The sequence below is a fragment of the Harmonia axyridis genome, chromosome 2 (assembly GCF_914767665.1).
Source record: "Harmonia axyridis chromosome 2, icHarAxyr1.1, whole genome shotgun sequence".
NCBI classification, from domain to species: domain Eukaryota; kingdom Metazoa; phylum Arthropoda; class Insecta; order Coleoptera; family Coccinellidae; genus Harmonia; species Harmonia axyridis.
In genome coordinates, this window is record NC_059502.1 from 63,467,000 (window position 1) to 63,486,170 (window position 19,171).

A 19,171-nucleotide genomic window follows, 5' to 3' on the forward strand; every position below is an offset into this window, starting at 1 on the left:
TATATTTTTTTGCAATTTAAGTCAATATCCCTAACTCCTGTGGAGCAGTTTATTTGTGTTTCTTATAGAAATGAACACTGGGTTATTCCAGTCTTACGCCTGTTTTCTGAAAGGTGATGATGCAAATTGAATATTAGATTTGAAATTAAATACTCACTTATTCCTCCATGAAGAAGGTAGCTATGGTCTTTATCCAAAGACAAAAGATCGGAATGCGAATCAGGTTGAACCTCTTTGGGTAAAACTAAATTTAAAGTACAAAGCGGAGTTTGGTTGGGCTCTCCTCTGGCCACTTTTGCATCATTCATGAAAATCAGTCTTCCTGCGGCATTTTCATCCTAGAATAAGAAAAATTACAATGTTTGGTCCAGAGAATTCCATACAAAGGAGTAATGAGTCATAACGCAGTCATTTCATTACATATCCACAATGAATTCGAATGTATTTGTTACATTTCTATATTTTTTTTCTCTATCGAAAACAATCAGTTTAAATCTATGGGAGATGATCAATCAGGTGGGATCTACTTAAATTAACTGCGCAAAAAAATTAACGCACATTTTGGAAATCTCAAATTTATTCTACAACTGAAGGTGTTCTCAATGATAATTATTTTCATCAGAATTATGCATGCATATGTTATCCACTTTCAACGTTTTTCTTCAATACAGATGTTTTTTTCTCAGCAGGAATAAAAAAGATGAGATTATCAGATTTTTTATGCATTGGCTCCATTCTGAAATCAGTTGTTCTCGATCAATTTTAGTGATCAATAGTTCTTCTTTCGTTTGATTTTCTACACTCGATCGCTATGCAAAGCGAAACACGCAATTTGACCCAAGAGGAATGTGCCCAAGCGGTAATTTTGCGAGAAGAAGGGTGGACATACACAAGAATTGCAGAAACGTTTGGAGTTTCCCATACAAGTGTGTCCAGAATGTTGCAGCGATTCAGGAAGACAGGTATGAATGTCCGAAGACCAGGACAGGGTAGACCACGGGTAACAACTGCCATTCAAGAACGTTACTTGAGAGTTTCTTCGTTGAGACAACGGTTTGCAACCGCTCGCCTCCTTCAAAATCATCTTGAGCAAACTCATGGGGTGCAAATTAGCACTCAGACAATAAGGAATCGCCTCAGAGAATATGATTTAAGGACTCGTGTCGCGGCAAGAGGCCCAGCCCTTACCCCAGCCCATCGAAGGGCGCGTTTGGATTTTGCGAGAGAGCATATCCATTGGGAAGAAGCTGATTGGGAAAGAGTTCTCTTCACAGATGAGTCTAGATTCTGCCTCTACCATTGTGATCGACGTTCCCTTGTATACAGACGTCCACATGAAAGATATGCTCAGTGCAATTTCCTGAATACTACTGGTTTCGGGGGAGGATCGATTATGGTATGGGGTGGAATATCTTTGACTGCTCGCACAGACCTAGTGGTCGTTGATAATAGAGCTATGATTGCTGATAGGTATAGAAGGAACATTCTTGAAGAGCATGTGTTGCCATTTGCCCCATACATTGATGAAAATTTCATTTTTATGGACGATAATGCCAGACCCCATCGTGCGCGCATCGTTCAGGAGTACCTTGAAGAGGTTGAAGTATCTCGAATGGAATGGCCAGCAAGAAATTCAGATCTCAATCCGATTGAGCAGGTTTGGGACAACCTCAATAGAAGGCTGAGAAGTTCAGAAAATCATCCAGCTACTCTTAATGACTTAGGAATCCAACTCGGAGAAATCTGGGAAGGATTGTAAAGACAAAAATATATATTTCAATCTGTTTCTGATGTGGCCGGAAGTAATGTAAGTCTTGGAGGTTTTTCCCAATTAGATTAGATTAGATCAGAACATTTCAAGATCGGTCATTTTGAGTATGAACCGTCGTTGCCGAGCTGTAATTAACGCAAGGGGTGGAAATACCAAGTATTAAATCACTTATCAGCATTCCAGTATTTTGAAAATTGTTTATTTCTCTTCTTTCACATAAGATTCGGTGTAATCCTGAATTTTTCTTCCATTTAATGTGTCTTGTTTCGTTCAAAACCTTCCCGAGAGAACACAAAAAAATAGTTATAAAGTCAATGTAGAGTTAACATTCATTAAAATTTAGATTTTCAGAATGTGCGTTAATTTTTTTGCGCAGTGTAAATTTAAATAGTTCGCCTAATACTGAATCCACTTACCACATCTTTAACACGCATGGTGAAAGCCAGTCTGTTCTCTCTAAATGCTTTGAATCCCAATTTCAGCTGATCACCAGATTGGAGCACAGGTACCAGATTTCCGGTGAATTCCAAGAATATATCTTTCTCTTCCAAAACCTCCACGTCGCGACTCTTGGCTATCTCGGTGAACTGTTCTTGATGTTCTAAAGTTTTATCTTCCTTGTCGTCGGTCATACAGAAGACCCGAATCCTACATTCAAAGTGATTCACTCTTTTGGCAAAAACAACGAAATTCGCCATGAAGGGAACATGTGTTGACTGAAAAAGTTGATTGTGTTTGAAAGAGAATTCAACCTTCGAATACTGCTCCGATGTAACGGGTGTTTTTTTTTCGAGGTATATAACTTTAAGTTGGCATTACTGTTCAAGATGGCGACCGATTTAACAGCTGTCAAGTGATTTATTCTCAATTTGGTTTGGAAATTCATCATCAATAGACTCACGCCTGAACAACGCTTGCAAATAGTGCTATTTCATTTCGAAAATAATGGTTCTGTGCGGAATACGTATCGCGCACAACGTCCATTAGCGATGAAGCGCACTTCTGGTTGAATGGCTACGTCAACAAACAAAACTGCCGCATTTAAAGTGAAGCCAATCCTCAAGTGTATGTCGAAACACCGTTACATCCAGAAAAACTGACTGTTTGGTGCGCTTTATGGGCTGGTGGAATCATTGGTCCGTACTTCTTCAAAAACGATGATGGCCATAACGTTACAGTCAATGGTGATCGGTATAGAGCCATGATTACTAACTGTTTCATTCCTGAATTGAACAACCATGGTGTCTAGGAGCTGTGGTTCCAACAAGACGGCGCAACATGTCACACAGCTCGTGCCTCAATCGATTTATTGAAAGACACGTTTGTTGACCGCCTAATTTCACGTTTTGGACCTGTAAATTGGCCTCCAAGATCTTGTGATTTAACACCGCTAGACTACTTCCTGTGGGGCTATGTAAAGTCATTGGTCTATGCGGATAAGCCACAAACCCTTGACCATTTGGAAGACAACATTCGCCGTGTTATTGCCGATATACGGCCACAAATGTTGGAAAAAGTCATCGAAAATTGGACGTCCAGATTGGACTACATCCGAGCCAGCCGTGGCGGTCATATGCCAGAAATCATATTTAAAATGTAATGTCACAAGATTATCTTGCGGATAAATAAAATTTATGTCAATCGAATAATCCATCGTTGTTTTATGCAATTCAAAGTTCTATAGCTCTAAAAAAAACACCGTTTACAAAGCCAAAGAACAATTGTCATAATCTGGTGGTGAATACAGGTCATCTAGGCCTTCCAGAATAGTAGCTTTTTTTTTGTGTATCCTAAGACTGTTAGTTTCGGAGAAACTAAACAAAATCGGACTGCCGATTTCCAAGTTATGGATATCAGAAATTTATGTCAATTTTCACTAATCACCCTGTATCTTAGGATGAACAACATGAAATTCTTCTGAAAAGGTTGGATTACCTGCATTCAACAATAGGCTATGACCTCATGTTACACTCGCAAGTTATTGAAAAAAAAAGGTTTAAGAAGACAACTTTTCTCCTAGTCTGGGATTGTCTTACCTGAGTGTACAATTCTGTTGCCATTTTAGCGGCATCAGAAACATTCCTGCAATCCATAAGCCAAAACCTTGCCGATACGGTAGTTGTGAATGATACACATTCTTTGACAAAGGTCAAAGGCGTAGATCCGGTAACATCCTCCCAAATAGCCTTATTTTGTCCACCTATCATATGGACAAAATTGATTAGAATCCAAACTTCAAGTGGAGAGTTTAAAATAATATAGAAGCATAATATTTGCCGTCGATAAATTTACGTATTCCTGTTTATAATATTTATGAAGCAATGAATTGACTTAAGTAAATTGATTGACTTTATTGATTCATTAAACCCAACCAAGTAATACGAAATGAACTTTATCTGCAATGTACTTAGTTAAGCATATTTTTTAAGGGAAAAATTCCAGAAAATCTAAATGACATAGGATGAGTGCGCTAAGTGCATAACAAATTCTATTTGTGCTGAATATATGCACCTCTTGAATTTTCAACACTGATTTCCATACAACAGACATTGGCAAAAATATTTTATGATAGGAAAATAGTAGGCATTACTGTTGAATAATGTTTTTGTCATTTGTCATCTGGAAATCAGTGAAAAATTAAATCTAGTCTAAGCGGGAGCTTAAATGAATTAGTGAATGGAACTAAATTTACCTGATTTAGTTCCTATACGAAGCATGGATATCAAGAGTGGTATGCAATAGTAAAGACAACATCGATTTAAGTATTCAACATGCTCTAAACAACATAGACTGTTCTCCAGTAGCATAATAATAGTGACACTATAATATCTATTTTATGTAACTCCACTACTAAGAAAAAAATCATTTTAAAAATACAACACATACACTTCTAATTTTCAATGAATAGGTTTAATGAATGGAAGTGAAACGAAAGAGTGTAGTCACACAAAATTCAATATCATTCATAATTTGATTTTAGGAATATAATAATAATCCACCAAAACAAGAAAAATATCCCTAGGACAGCTACAAAGTTATAATACCCTCCTTTGCATCGAGATAATGGATTCGAAATTCTGATGAGTTCAATCTTGTTCGTCCTGAATATTAACTAACTATAGAATTATTGCCTTAGTTTGTATAAATTGTATGTAATGATAAAGTTTAACAAATATTACTGAAACTAACTAACAATGAAAAATATGAGCAATTCGATAATTAATAGATATATAGAAAAGACGCACATAGAAGAATCCTTCCGAATATTTCTGTCACCTACACTTAAGCGGTTGAGAACCCCCTCAAGAAATTTTTTTCATAATCGAATTCTTGATAAGATCTAGATCAAAGCCGCTCTTACTACTCAAAAATGAACGGTAGGCAATTCAAATATTTTCTGGATTAAAATTCGTTCAGAATCTGGAGCTCTTTGATCTTCAATTCAACGATTTTTTTTTCATCCCAAAACGAAGACCAAACTGAATTTTTCTTGCACATTGATAAATAAAATTCCGGCGTTAGGGGTAAAGCGACCGTTTTAGGCACCTTCATTTGAGGGGCGGCAAGTCGGCCAGTTTGCAGGCCGCCTTTTCATATTTCATCCTTAATTCTTAAAAATAACATGAGGTTGTATAACAAATAACACATGGCAGCGCAACCAATCTAAAGAGAATTTCCCATTACCCTTATTGAGGGATAAAATCATTATGTATTTAACAAAGACGACAGCCGATTTTCACACATTCAACATATGGAAAATTTATACGATTTGTATTAAAAACTACTTAGGTACTAATGCCAAATGTTTTGAGCGAAACATATGTTTGTTATCCCATTTAATAACTGAACTTTTCTACCGCCCTTTGTATCTTGTGGTGTGGTAATCAATCTTCAATCTTCTTCAATCATACCCAGTGTCATGTGGGAGTTGAATTTTTATGTTTACGATATTATACATGTAGGCTTGGTTAATCGATCGTCTAGAGGTATGATTCGATTACCTGGCCTTTCGTCTTTTTCTCCGTGACTTTGTTGGATTTGTAATAATTAAACTCTTTTCAATTATTTTCATCTATTTACAAAGCCAACTCAGTATTGAGAAGATCCTAATTACGTCTTAATTAACAAGTTTCTCACTACGGTTCTGAATTTCGTCTTTAACTCGTTTGTTGATTACTCGAAACGTCTTCGTTTATCACGTCTTCGTCGTACTTCAAGTTTTCGTTCGTCTCGTTTCTAACTCGTCTTAATTTAGTCCGCGAACCGTCTTTTCGTCTTACGTCTTAAGTTGACCGACCGAACTTGACTCTTCTTCGGCTTAAGTTGAACTCCCTCTCTGCCGATTGGAACTACCCTGTCTCGAATATCGACCTCCCTTCTTTCGGCTTGACCACACCCCTAGGGAAAGTACCATCCCCTAGTCCAATAAGAGCTTTGCCGTACCGCTCACAAAGATCTTCGCGGATTCCTGGAAATCGAATATTCTCGAAGGACTAGAACCTGATACACAGATGTAACACATCTGGTATAACCGTCTTGTTCTCGAACTTTCCCAACCCCAGTGAATCTCTTAAGTTTTACAACCGACATGACACATCTTCGACACCCCGAAGAATTACACATCCTTTTTACATTATATGTACAATAACAATTCGTTCCCTGTAAATTCATTGAAATCGTCATGCCTTCGACACTTGAAAAACTAATAGGTCTCCAAGCATCCCGTTGACCATCTCACTTATTTACAGGGAACAATAACTGGATCCTACATACATATTATGTGTATTTCGATATTTTTACTTATATATTTTGTTCTGTTTTGCTGTTTTATGTAATATTATAGGTATATTAAAACATTTCAATATTCTTCATTCATAAGAATTCAATTTTTTTACACACCATTGCAATATTCTTCATCGGAAGAAGAAATTTTTGTATTATCATCGGAAAAGGTGATGTTTTTTTGGGGGGTGTTGTATTATGAAGGTCATGTAGTTATTGATGCTTCAGATGCCAAAATTACTCGCGCCGGCCCTGCCTATTGCCATTTAAAATTCATGAGGGTTACCTCCCCGCTTAAGTGGATGATCATACAGCCAGCAATTTACAATAACAAGATAACCTCAACCAACTGAAACTGAGTTGTCTCAATTTTCCGGAAAAACTTAAATTCACGAAAATATTCGGTAGGACTGTTTTATGTGAGCCACCCCGTATATTTAGACGAGATGAATAGAGCAAATTCATTGATTAGGTTCAAACAATTATTGATTGCTTTCTGCTTGTTGGCTCTTTCATCTTGAATAAAATTTTGATTTACCTGTTATCGAGCAGAGTAACCTCAGTGTTGGTGCAGATCCGGAATACTGGTTGATCATGCCTTGAGTATGGGCCCTTGGAGCCGGTAGACTCAAGGTGATCGCCTTGTGGAATTTTCGACGTCTTGGTTCGACGGTTACAATGGGTGAAATTGCTACGCCATGACCCAGTAGCTTAGATACAAGTTCTGAATCGATTGCTTGGGCCTAAAAAGAAAAAAAAGGTTTTTTTACTCCAGTTTGTATAATATTCACTTGAATCAGTTAAGGAGGAGACTACCGACGTTATGTTTTTTAGTCCCAAAACGTATTTAAATAAGATAAGATCACATATTGGTCATTAGTGGATATCTCACATTTTTCTTTGGTGTTATTCCAAACACTATATACATATTCATGAAAGATCCTCTCTTTAATTCAGAAACAGTTGAGTTTTCTCCTTCCAGTTCAATATAATAGATTAGAGAAGATGCGAAAGACCATGCTACCTCTCATGCACCTTGACCTAAAGATCTATTGTGCACCTCTGCGCTGTTTACCAGTTCGGCAATAAAGCCTCAATGAACTATATATATATATGAACAGCTTCACATTCGCATAGCAAGTGTTTGGCTGTTCCAGTGGCTTCTTGACAGAAGCGAAATTTGTCCTCTGACGATTTTCTCATGTTTTTCAGATGATACCTTACAGGAGATTATCCCGTGAGTGCGCCCGTCAGTTGCCTCAGTTTTTCTCTGTTTTCTGAATGAGAGAACTTTTTTAGTCCAGCTCGTCGAGTAGGATAGAAGTGATTTTGTCTGTATTTGACAATTGACTGCTCGCCAGAAAGCAAGCTTCTTTTTTTGTTGCCATTTCTCAATTGCCATCGCTTGATGACTGGCTGGAAAGCCACCAAATAACTCTGTCCAGTAAAGAGGATTGACCCCCATTTCTTGGGCAGTCGGTCTGCCTTTTCATTAAATAAGATGTGACACCAAGAATTGCTAGATGAAATGAAAACTTCGAGAAAAGACATAACTGTAGGAGCTTTTGAGCGCACGTTATTTCATGCGCCATTTGCGCTTTGGGAGCAACAGAACACTATATAGATAGATTAGTTTATCTAGATAAAGGGTTCTACTTCTCAGTGACGGCTCGTCAGGGTCGGCAGGGTCGGCCGGGCCGACCCAAAAATTATCGGGAAATAGAAAATAATTCTAGATATTCAATTCATTCAAACTCAATCGGAGTTATCGATTTCGATATCCAAATTCCCTCGGTAATGAATATTTCCACTCAGAACAGGAAAATATAACTTATACCGGCCAATATTTTCTTTCGGACCCACCTAATATTCGATTTCCAAAGCATCCAGCGTTGTTATTCCCTTTCATAAATTGTAACAAACCACAATCGTAAATGGTTACTTTTCGTAACATCACCCCAAACAGGTTATTCCAGAATTGTACGTAACACCGTAACATTAGGTCTGAAATGTAACACAAATGTTACAATTATACAATTGCAACCCCTGGAATGTCACTGACAGCATCTCATCACGTTACGTCGGCCAAGAGCTGATGGCGGAACCAGCGCTACCGAGAGCGCTACGTAAAGGAAAAGATACTACGACATACGCCCAGAATACGACCACTCAATAGAACGGCACAACAGCTCGATGTAAGGTCGCTTCCCAATACACAGGGTCGGCTGGCCGGTTATCCTATTGCAGAGCGTCAAGCAGCAACTTTTCACAGTTTATTTCAAATATTTGATAATTAAATGAATGGTTAATTTATGTATTTATTTATATATTTATTAAATTATGAGACATTATGTCTTAATCAGAAAAGAACTTATTTATGCCGTTCGATAGTAGCTATTGATTTTCAGATCATGAAAATATAATTAATATATTCAAATGAATGGTTAATTATGGGATATTACGTCTTAATCAGAAAAGAACTTATTTATGCCGTTCGATGGTAGTTAGGTATTGATTTTCTGATCATGAAAATATAATTAATATATTCCTAACTTTGAAAACATCCTGATTTCAAAAGTTCTGTAATTTCGAGGGAGAAAATTCGCGAGGAAATAAATAATTCTGCGTGCTTTTCTTGGGAAATAGACGAAACAACGGATGTTAAATGTTTTTGACAGATGTCAGTAATTTTCCGCTTCGTTCGAGAAGGTAAAATATCCGAATGATTTTGGGGTTTTTTCGATGTTGGTAAAGGTCGAACCGCGAATGATATTTTCAATACCTTGTTGGACAATTTTAAAGATTTCAATTTAACGACTAAATTAGTAGGTCAAACATATGACGGGGCAGCTGTGATGGCGGGGGAAATTAATGGGTTACAAGCGCGAATGAAAACAATTGCTCCTCAAGCACTATTCACGCACTGTTATGCACATAAATTGAATTTAGTGTTACAAGATTCGACCAAAAAAATAAATGAGTGTCGCGTGTTTTTTTCGAATATTTCAGGATTTTCGTCGTTTTTCACTAAATCAAGTAAACGCACTAATATTCTAGACGAAATTTGCAAAAAAAGATTACCCTCTAGCTCGTAAACTCGTTGGAATTTCAAATCTCGCGCTGTAAAAATAATATTCGATAAGAGAGAAGAATTAATTGAAGTTTTTAATTGATCATATCAGCGACAATTTAGATGAATGGGATGATATTACAATACGTGAAGCTACCGGTCTGAAGAAAATGTTGAATGATTTCGAATTTTTGTTCATTCTCCACTCTTTTAATTTGATTTTTACATACACAGATCCCGTTTTTTCTATAATCCAGCATAAGTTATCAGATATAACTTATTGCAACGCCAGAATCACTTCTTTATTATCGACTCTGAAAAAATTTCGCACAGAAGATGAGTATTTCATTCGCTTATATTCAGAAGTAGAAAAACTCCCAGAAGTAATGCCACCGAGTGCTAGACGTCGAAAACGTAAAATAGATTCCGAAATTCAGCTCACGGATAATTCCTCAATGAAACGGTTTTTTTGTGAAATTCTGGATTTAATTATAACTCAAATTGAAATAAGGTTTAAAGACATTTCATCACTTCATTTTTTGGAACTAATGAATTTTAAAAAATTTGATATATACGTTCGTAATTTTCCGGAGTGTGGCCGACCCACATCTCGAGGGCACGAGCCGTTACTGCTACTTCTCATTTCTGAGATCCCCAAAGTCTGTACTTCGAGTGATCAAATTGAATTCGATAATGTTGTGAATCATTTGGAACTATGAAGAATGAATAAGAATACCAAGACTTTAGAAAAATAGGTTGCTGCAAACAAAACTAAAAAGAAAACCCCGAAATTCACAAACATGCAGAATCAGAAAATCGAACGAAAAATATAATAGGCCTGAAAATTTTTTGGTAAAAACAAGTTGAACAGTAATACTCCCGAGCATCACAGCACATGGTACAATGTGGAAAATTGCAAGAAGATCTTACAACGAAAAACAAAACAGATAATAGATAACCTTAATATATAGAAAGATTAAAAGAGGTAATAAAGATACAGATAGAATAGATGGAAGAATACATAAACTGCGAACTATTTCCAGTCGAAAAGACAACAAATGCACAAAATGCCACCTCCATGCCAAACGAAAGAAGTATAAGAGTGAAAAAGCCGAACAAGCTTACCTCCAAAGCAACTATATAAAAAGTGGAAAAAAGAGGTTCCTCCATAAACAGGAGGAATTGGAATTTGGAGACGTTAAAATTTTCGACATGCTAGTGATTTTGGTAGTGAAATAGTTACCTATAAGAATGTTCGTTTTTACTATCATTTATTGTGCTTATTGCTATTTTTATCTACAGTATTATCACAAAATCAACTCTACTTAATCATGCCTTCTGTGTCTAATACGTCTAATGTCAGTCAGTACTCAGTATATAAGTAATTTACTCACTTGCAAACCAACTCTTATTTTCTTCGTCAATGCATTAGGTGGAAATACAGCTTGCACCAAGGGAACAGCGGTACTGGACACTGTACCTCCATCTTGACCTATAGCATGGATTTCTTGTCGAATTCTGGACACAACGGCAAAATAATGTGGAAAATCGTTGGTTAAAATACGAGTAATCCTATTTGTGTGCAGGTCCTCGATCTGACTCAGTTCTGAAAACGATTATTGGTTATCTCATCCGACTGATGTTCAAGGTTATTATACCTTCACCGTCGAAACTGTGGTTCAGCACGTCTTGTACCGCTTCCTCGTTGGCTTCCAAGGTATGTTCTTTCCAGGTTTCCCCGTTTTCCGATCTCAAAACGATAATTTCTCGTTGTTTGCCTCTCAGTGAAGCGAAATGAGGAACTTCGATAATTACTGGTCTATAAAAATAAATCAGCATGTTATTTTATGATAGGCAGATACCTACGTATTTCATCAATTTGTCAAATTAACTCCAGGTATATGAATTGCTGTTTCTAATATGAAATTGAGACTAGTAGTTTGAAAGAATATTGTAAATCATTTTAATACAAGCAGACTATATCAAGTTCATAATTTAGACATACCAAGAAGATGACAAAATTATGTAAAAGTACTAATATAAAAAGTAAAATTCTCATCATAACAGAAAATCAATCTTAGGCAAACTAGAAGTTTCAGTGCAAAAATATTTCTTGTGGAGTTATTGGATATCTTCAAGAACGGAAAGTTAAAAAGCTATTTTGGATATCAAACGGTGAATGAATTTTTGAAGAAAAAAAATTGGTGTCCACCTTACCCTTGAAAAAAAAAATTCCCTACAATACACAGGGTGATTCACCGCGTTGTCCTATTAGACATTTAAAGAAAACTAATTATAATTTTGTGCTAAAAATTTGCATATTTGTGTTTGAGACAATGATATTTATCCCTAGAATATTTTCGAACCTTTACAACTTCCGGTTATACCGGAAACATACTACTACTTTCTCATTTCAAATGGCACCCGTGGTATATAATTAGATCATTATAATATAGCCTATTTGATGACAATTTCAGCAATATGTCATGCCTTGGGTATAAACTCCAAAGTTCGTGAGTTAATGAGAGGCTTATGAAAAAAAAATTTTGTGACGAGGACTAACATTTTTTTTTAAATATTTCTGCAGAAAAAATTCTTCTCGAAAAAACCTTTCTCATTTTGATTCTAGCAATACGTAAGATTACAAGACTGTTTTCGGTTCGGAGAAGAAATATACAGGGAGTTCATGAGAAGAACTTGGACATATCAAATTTATCGAAACTCAAGATTTTCAAATCAGAACCTCTATTTTTTTATTCTTTCAGTCAATTCTACGTATAAAAAAAGGGTTGTTTAAGTAAACCCTATACGTGAAGGGAAAAATTTATGAGTTATCAAGGAAAAACCGCAATTTCTAACTAAATGACTGTTACTTCCGGAAAACATAGAAAGGAAATTAAAGTCGATGTTTCGATAATTAAATTTATAATTTCATGAATAGTAATTTCCTCGATAGCTTGATTTTCTAGGTTTTCCTTTCGAGTGTTATCGTGTTCACGGACGGATAGACAGAATAGAATTTGAGCACTGATTCGTCATCAGTGAATCCAATCTTATCTTTAAGACCATCCTTGGTTCAATACCCAAAAATTACATATATCGAGACGAAATGACAGCGATCAAAAAGAGCTAAAGTCGAAACAAAGCACTGCGATCACATTCTACTCATTTTTAAAGTACTTAAATTTCTCACCCCAAGAATTTCGCTCCAACCGGTCCAAGTTCAAGCAGTCTGCTGGCTAAAGCTTCTCCTTCCATCAAGGGAGGTGGATGAGGTGTCCTTTGAGGCCTAACATATCTGCATGTGATACGTGTAGGACTGCCTGCACACTTTGGTGGGACTATCACCCTAACGCCAGAATGCCTACATCCCCGCATAGCTCCGCCTCTGGCATCCACAAGGAATGATACCAGAAAGCTACAAGAGATTGAAGATGTTTTCAAAAAGTTTAGAAAATCAATCAAGAAGGTATCATGATCTTCTACTCTAGAAAAATTTTATTTGAAAAATTATAATATCGTGTTCATATTATATATTATATTCTTGTCATTATGCCCGTTGAAAACATAAAAATGTATTTTTGCACCATATCGTTAGTGATATATTACTCATTAAATCTAATATTCTTCATTTTCAACTTATTTCTTTTTGGAAGATCATAGTACCCACCTAAATCTACCAATTATTCAATTCGATTATATTCAATTCCATCCTTCCCATTAAATCCTCATTCTCTATCATTTAAACAAATATATTTGAGATGAAAATATGTCTTACATAAGATATATAACACATGAATTAGAGTAAGCATGCTGATAACCATTGACCTAATAAAATGAAAGTGCATCGTGTGAGTGCCAATAAATATGAGATAAAAAGAAAACCAAATCAAAATTACAACTCAACTTTATAACAAGCAGGTAAAACAAAGTGAAAAACACTAAAAATCAAAATTTCATTCTTCGACTTACTTCTTCCTACTCATGATACTGCAGAGCAATCGCGAAAAAAAAATAAGTAGAGATATACAACTTGGAACAATATAATTACTATGTAACACATGTAAAATATTTTATAAATTATGTTTATTCTGCTTCTATTGAAAATTTTCCCATGCATTTTGTTAGTGAGAATGATCAGCAAAAATTAATGTTTCACTCTATAATCAATGAATTTTTATATTTGTATCGGTAAAAGCCAAAATTGTACGTTCAATTTGAAATACTGTTAGAGATGAACCGACCAAAGAATGTTGCTTATAGCTCTGCATGAAATATTTTTATTGCGAAGATATTATTGATAAGTGCATATAGTTACAAAGTTATTTACATACATATTATGTACAAAATTACATAAATAATATATTATATAATATATAAACTAATAATGAAATTGAATGAAATTCTGGTTTATTCTGTTGCACATCTCATTAGTTTCATTCTTACTTCTATATAATTTACTTCTTAGTTTCTAGGTAATTAAAGTTTTTGTAAAACCGTCATTAGATCAAAGGAAGTTACCAGAACTCTCTTGGAACCAAAGATAATGTCATTTTATATTTAAACCCCAATTAAATATTAATCTTAATCTTGAATTTTATATTTCTATTTACAGTATTCGAATCAAAATATTCGAGTATCCCTATTTCAGTGGGGTGAGATTTTTTCAATTTTTCTGCTATATTTTCAAATTGGGTCAATTTATTTATTCAAAATATGACGCGTCGACTGGGGCTTCATATATAGTATTACAAAATAATATTTCATATAACCCCTGTTTTTGAAAGACGGATTTGAAAACTCATCGTAGAAATATCGCCCCAAATAAAAAAAATTTCTTCTACAATCTACAATTCTTCAAATTGAGCCTTTGAAAAGTTGTTAATATGTAAACGCTGAAATTATGTACTACAAAGAGGGCTATTTATTCTAAAATGAATGGAGCATCATATCTTCAATTTTGTGCCGTGAAACATCCACACTCGTGAGAAATGACCGTTTTTTTGGATTAGATGCACAATATATCTTCTTTTTAATTTGTTTTCATGTTCTTGCTATTATTCTTCTGAGCGAAAGGTTTCATGAAATTAGTGATCCATTAGAATTCATCGATGTTAAAACTTATTAGACTTGTACATTTCTAGTCAATGAGAACCCAACTATGAGTTAAGTGGAGGATGTCAATTATATTTATATTATTATACATTCCGGTTTTTATCTCCTCAATCAATATTATTGAAAAGGCAAATCAGTTTTGTTTCATGAATATTGTTATCATTAATTCAACATTTCAATTTGTTAATCCACCATTAAACGTGTGCAACATTCAGTGCATTCTCATAGGGTATCGACAAAAAAGATACCTTTCTCTGCATAAGCCTTGTCCATGTCTTTTTCTGCTTTGGAGATGGTCGAATGAGGGCCACATTTCACTGCACAAGCTAGGTATACATGTACATACAATCTACTTCTAAGTCTCATACAAGAGGGATCAATTATTAATGATTGAACATAATTTATACGTCTGCCTTGAAAAAATGATTACTTGGAAGAAGCTAGAACGCCCACGAAAAAAGTATTACTCTGATCGTTGTTGTAACCACACTCTTATGCACATAATCATCATAAATGCTCAACGAACGTTTCGAGAACGATGTTTTCATCGTCAGAAACTGTAAGTTAGATACCAAAGATGACACTTCCCTATGAAGTGCGTTAAGCCAAACATTTTATTAGCATATCGGCATCTCCCTTGCTAGAGAAGAACACAATACTTCACCAGAGGTGAAATACAATGAGATGAAGCAGTAAAGGGCTAATGGCCTAACCGCAAGAGAAAAAGAAGTTCAAAGTTCAAGGTGAAAGTTATATTTATATCAACGCTATTATAGGTATCCTACTGGACATAGTCAAAAACTGAAATTTCGTAGTTTCTGTAATGGTATTAATTTAGTACTTTCTAGGTTTTGAAGATGATAACATCGTTGTTCAAACATTCGTTAAACGCTAATAGCTATATATTTTGCGGATAACAGTGTGGTTACTACAAATTCATCCAAATAATTGATTTTCTCTGCGAATAACATCACTCTTTTTTTCTACATGAGAAATAACTAATGATCCCGAATTTTCAATCAACAAACAATAACCCAAAGCAAACTTTAATGATTTAATCATTTATAAGGACACTATATAATGAATTTGACAGCAAGACTATTGGCTGAATGCTCTAGATGATGAAATGAACGTTCTATCGGCTTGTTGTCCTCAACTCGAATCATTTTTCCAAATATGTCAATATACAGATGATTCAATGATCACAAAAATAAAATGATTCATTTCGAAATTGACATCTAACGAACGCTCATAAGGAAATAACATCAAGAAGGGAAGTTAATGAACAAGCACAACTTCGTTAAGTCGAAACCAGATCGACCACCAAGCAGGCAGTATAACTTACCCGGCAGTGATTGGAGGTTTCACTATATCCACATTGTCTGGGGCTGTAGGTGAAGAATGGTACTCCTTGGCGTGCACTGGGTTGATTATCAGTTCGCTGCTTACTTGTGATGGAGCTATAAAAATTAAATATTCAGATGTGAAGGAATTACTATCTTGAAAACAATTATTGAAGGCTTTACTATTCAAGCGATTTTTTAGTTCAAGCGTTGAGATTTCCGACCGTCAAGTGGCTATCAACGTTAAGCCTTTCCCGTTATTACGTAGGAATCATAATCGAAAGTAACCCAAGGAGAATGCATGTCATCAAGGGAGAGTAGCGATTTACCGGTTTCATGATCCCTAACAAGGGTGAAACCGGTATATCGTACTCTCCCTTGATGACATGCATTCTACTTGGGTTACTTTCGATTATGATTCCTACGTTGCGTCGTGGAAGTCTTCTGTTTGACAATGGTTATGTTGATGGCATTTTAGCTGATACATTAACCAGGTAGATAATTAATATCGTATGATATTATTACATACTTGAAATTGTACTTCTTTTTCTTTTTGTATTTTCTAAATCTTATGTAATTTACAAATAAAAACAACTGCGGAGGACCTTTGTTCCTAATTGTGTTTCTTTTCATTTTCTCATTTAGAATTTTTTCCGATAATGAGGGTTAGACGAATAAATAGTTAAAACGAATTCTGCTATACTGAAGTAACAACTCTAATCAAAATAATATTTACAAGCTTTTTACAAACGTTTCGAGTAATTTGTCATCTTCAGGAACTAAAACTTACTAGTTTTCAGTATACATATGTCAAAAATTCATTAAAATAAAAATATAAATTCAAAAAAATATTTTTTTATTTATTTTCTGAATGATAAACAGTGATCATAATTAATATTCAAACATTAGCTACAAATACTTGCTGAAAGTATAGGGTGTATAAGGTAGGAGTGCAGGAAAATCTAATGAAAATAGTTTCGAGTTCAATTTTTACGATCAAAAAGATATAAAAATACAGGGTGTGCCCTTTGAAATAAGGAAGTTGTTGTCCATCATTTGTAATCAATGTTGCAATATTAGTTATGATCACTCTGTATAACCATAGTTGAATTTTTTTTCAGTACAATAGTAGCCAATATGTCTACAAAAAACATTGTATGCATCGGTGGAGTAACTGGTTTCTTCATTAATTACCAATTAAAACAATCCATATTATCAATTTTTCGTAATTTTTTATGATGAAATGATCTGAAGAGAGTCAACATTATTTGTGCTTGCGATTTCATTTTTGAATTCATATACAGGGTGTCACTATGAAAAAAGTAAGTTAGGTCTATATCTTTGTTTTCGAACACCCTGAGTATATGAAAATAATTTCAAATTGTGTTTCTTATTACCCTATACACATCATGAAAAAAGATTTTCAAAATATCTTTATTAGTCCCTCAAAATGAGATCCGCTTCTGGGGCCACCAGGTATTGACGAAAGGTTTAATATCGTAGAGGGAGAATTTTTATATTGTAATTTTTAGTTCGTGTGGTCCATTCGATGATGAAAAAGAAATAAAAATAAAGTGAGAAATTTTATGTATTTTTTAAATGTTTCAAGCAGAACGTTAGGGGTCACTATGTGTTGCTGGTCTAGCTGATATAGATACGTGCTGTATCCATCTTCGATGTGCGACTCAGAGATTTGAAATTTACGGAATATGGTCTCTGTAAGTATACAGGGTGGCCACTTTTTCAATGGGATTGTATTGGTAACTTTTAAACCATAAGAGTTAGAAGGTCGGTCAAATGGAGAAAATGTTGCATTCATAGGAGCATTGTCAAGCAGTTCAAACAAATCGAGATTGTCAGGGCCGGTTATTGAGATATCATAGAAAAAGTAAATTCTGTCATTTTGATTTTTCTTTTTTTCCCACTTTATTTCAAATTATTATCAAAAAATGTTTCAGGAATTTTTTATTCGACAGTAAATTATCCTCAATTTGACGTAATCAGATTTCTTATCCAACGTTTCGTACTCCCTAGGCCACCCTCAACCTCATTATTTTCAATACGAACCTGCATATTTGATGACACTTTTCGAAATAACTTTTAACGCTGAATTCAACGATATATCATACGATGTCATTCAAAGTTGATTTTCAGGTGATTTTGACCATTATCCAAATTTCTTTGGGTCGGATATGTATTACATTTAGGTACTTTTAGTTTAATTAACAACATGCAATACATTTCGATAAGAAAATCAACTAACTCGTTTTGAACTGAATGGAACATATTAGAATCAAAGCAAGAAACAAGTAAAAACTATTTACATATTTCAGTTCATACTAATTAAACGGAACTCATTTATTCAAAGAAAATCAAATGATTATTCGGAAGTAAATGAAAATTAATGAAGTAATTGTTCGAAGTGCCCATCATTTTGTAAAATGCACTTTAAGGTTCTTCTTATACATTTGCTTATTTCATCTCTTTGAATACCTTCCAATACATCCAATACAATCTTCTCGCGAAGAATCTCGGGTTCGTAGTATCATAAATTTTATTTTTGAGATAACATTAATTATTATTTAGGTAGGTACTTTCGAATAAAAATATGTAAATAATTTTTACTTGTTTCTTGCTTTGATTCTAATATGCTCCATTCAGTTCAAGATGAGTTACTTGATTCTCTTATCGAAACGTATTGCATGTTGTTAATTAAACTAAAAGTACCTAAATGTAATACAGATGCGACCCAAAGAAATTTGGATAAGGGTCAAAATCACCTGAAAATCAACTTTGAATGACATCGTATGATACATATATCGTTGAATTCAGCGTTAAAAGTTATTTCGAAAAGTGTCATCAAATATGCAGGTCCGTATTGAAAATAATGAGGTTGAGGGTGGCCTAGGGAGTACGAAACGTTGGATACGAAATCTGATTACGTCAAATTGAGAACAATTCACTGTCGAATAAAAATTCCTGTAACATTATTTGATAATATTTGAAATAAAGTGGGAAAAAAAGAAAATTCAAAATGACAGAATTTACTTTTTCTATGATATCACAATAACCGGCCCTGACAATCTCGAT

General features: G+C 34.7%; 1 protein-coding gene across 14 annotated transcripts in view; it reads right to left on the bottom strand.

Annotated features, from left to right (window-relative positions):
• LOC123673496 (ankyrin-2-like) overlaps positions 1 to 19,171 on the bottom strand; it is a 121,201-nt gene that overhangs the window by 12,628 nt on the left and 89,402 nt on the right. For all 14 annotated transcript variants that reach the window (XR_006746481.1, XR_006746480.1, XM_045608012.1 and 11 more), the window contains 8 exons: positions 16,084 to 16,198; positions 12,817 to 13,041; positions 11,282 to 11,442; positions 11,018 to 11,229; positions 7,092 to 7,296; positions 3,808 to 3,971; positions 2,188 to 2,487; positions 158 to 338 (listed from right to left, as the gene is read on the bottom strand). Coding sequence is in view for 12 of the 14 variants with exons in the window: in XM_045608012.1 (XP_045463968.1) it covers positions 158 to 338; positions 2,188 to 2,487; positions 3,808 to 3,971; positions 7,092 to 7,296; positions 11,018 to 11,229; positions 11,282 to 11,442; positions 12,817 to 13,041; positions 16,084 to 16,198 (1,563 nt within the window). In the remaining 2 variants the exon portion in view is untranslated. The remainder of the gene's footprint in view (positions 1 to 157; positions 339 to 2,187; positions 2,488 to 3,807; positions 3,972 to 7,091; positions 7,297 to 11,017; positions 11,230 to 11,281; positions 11,443 to 12,816; positions 13,042 to 16,083; positions 16,199 to 19,171) is intronic.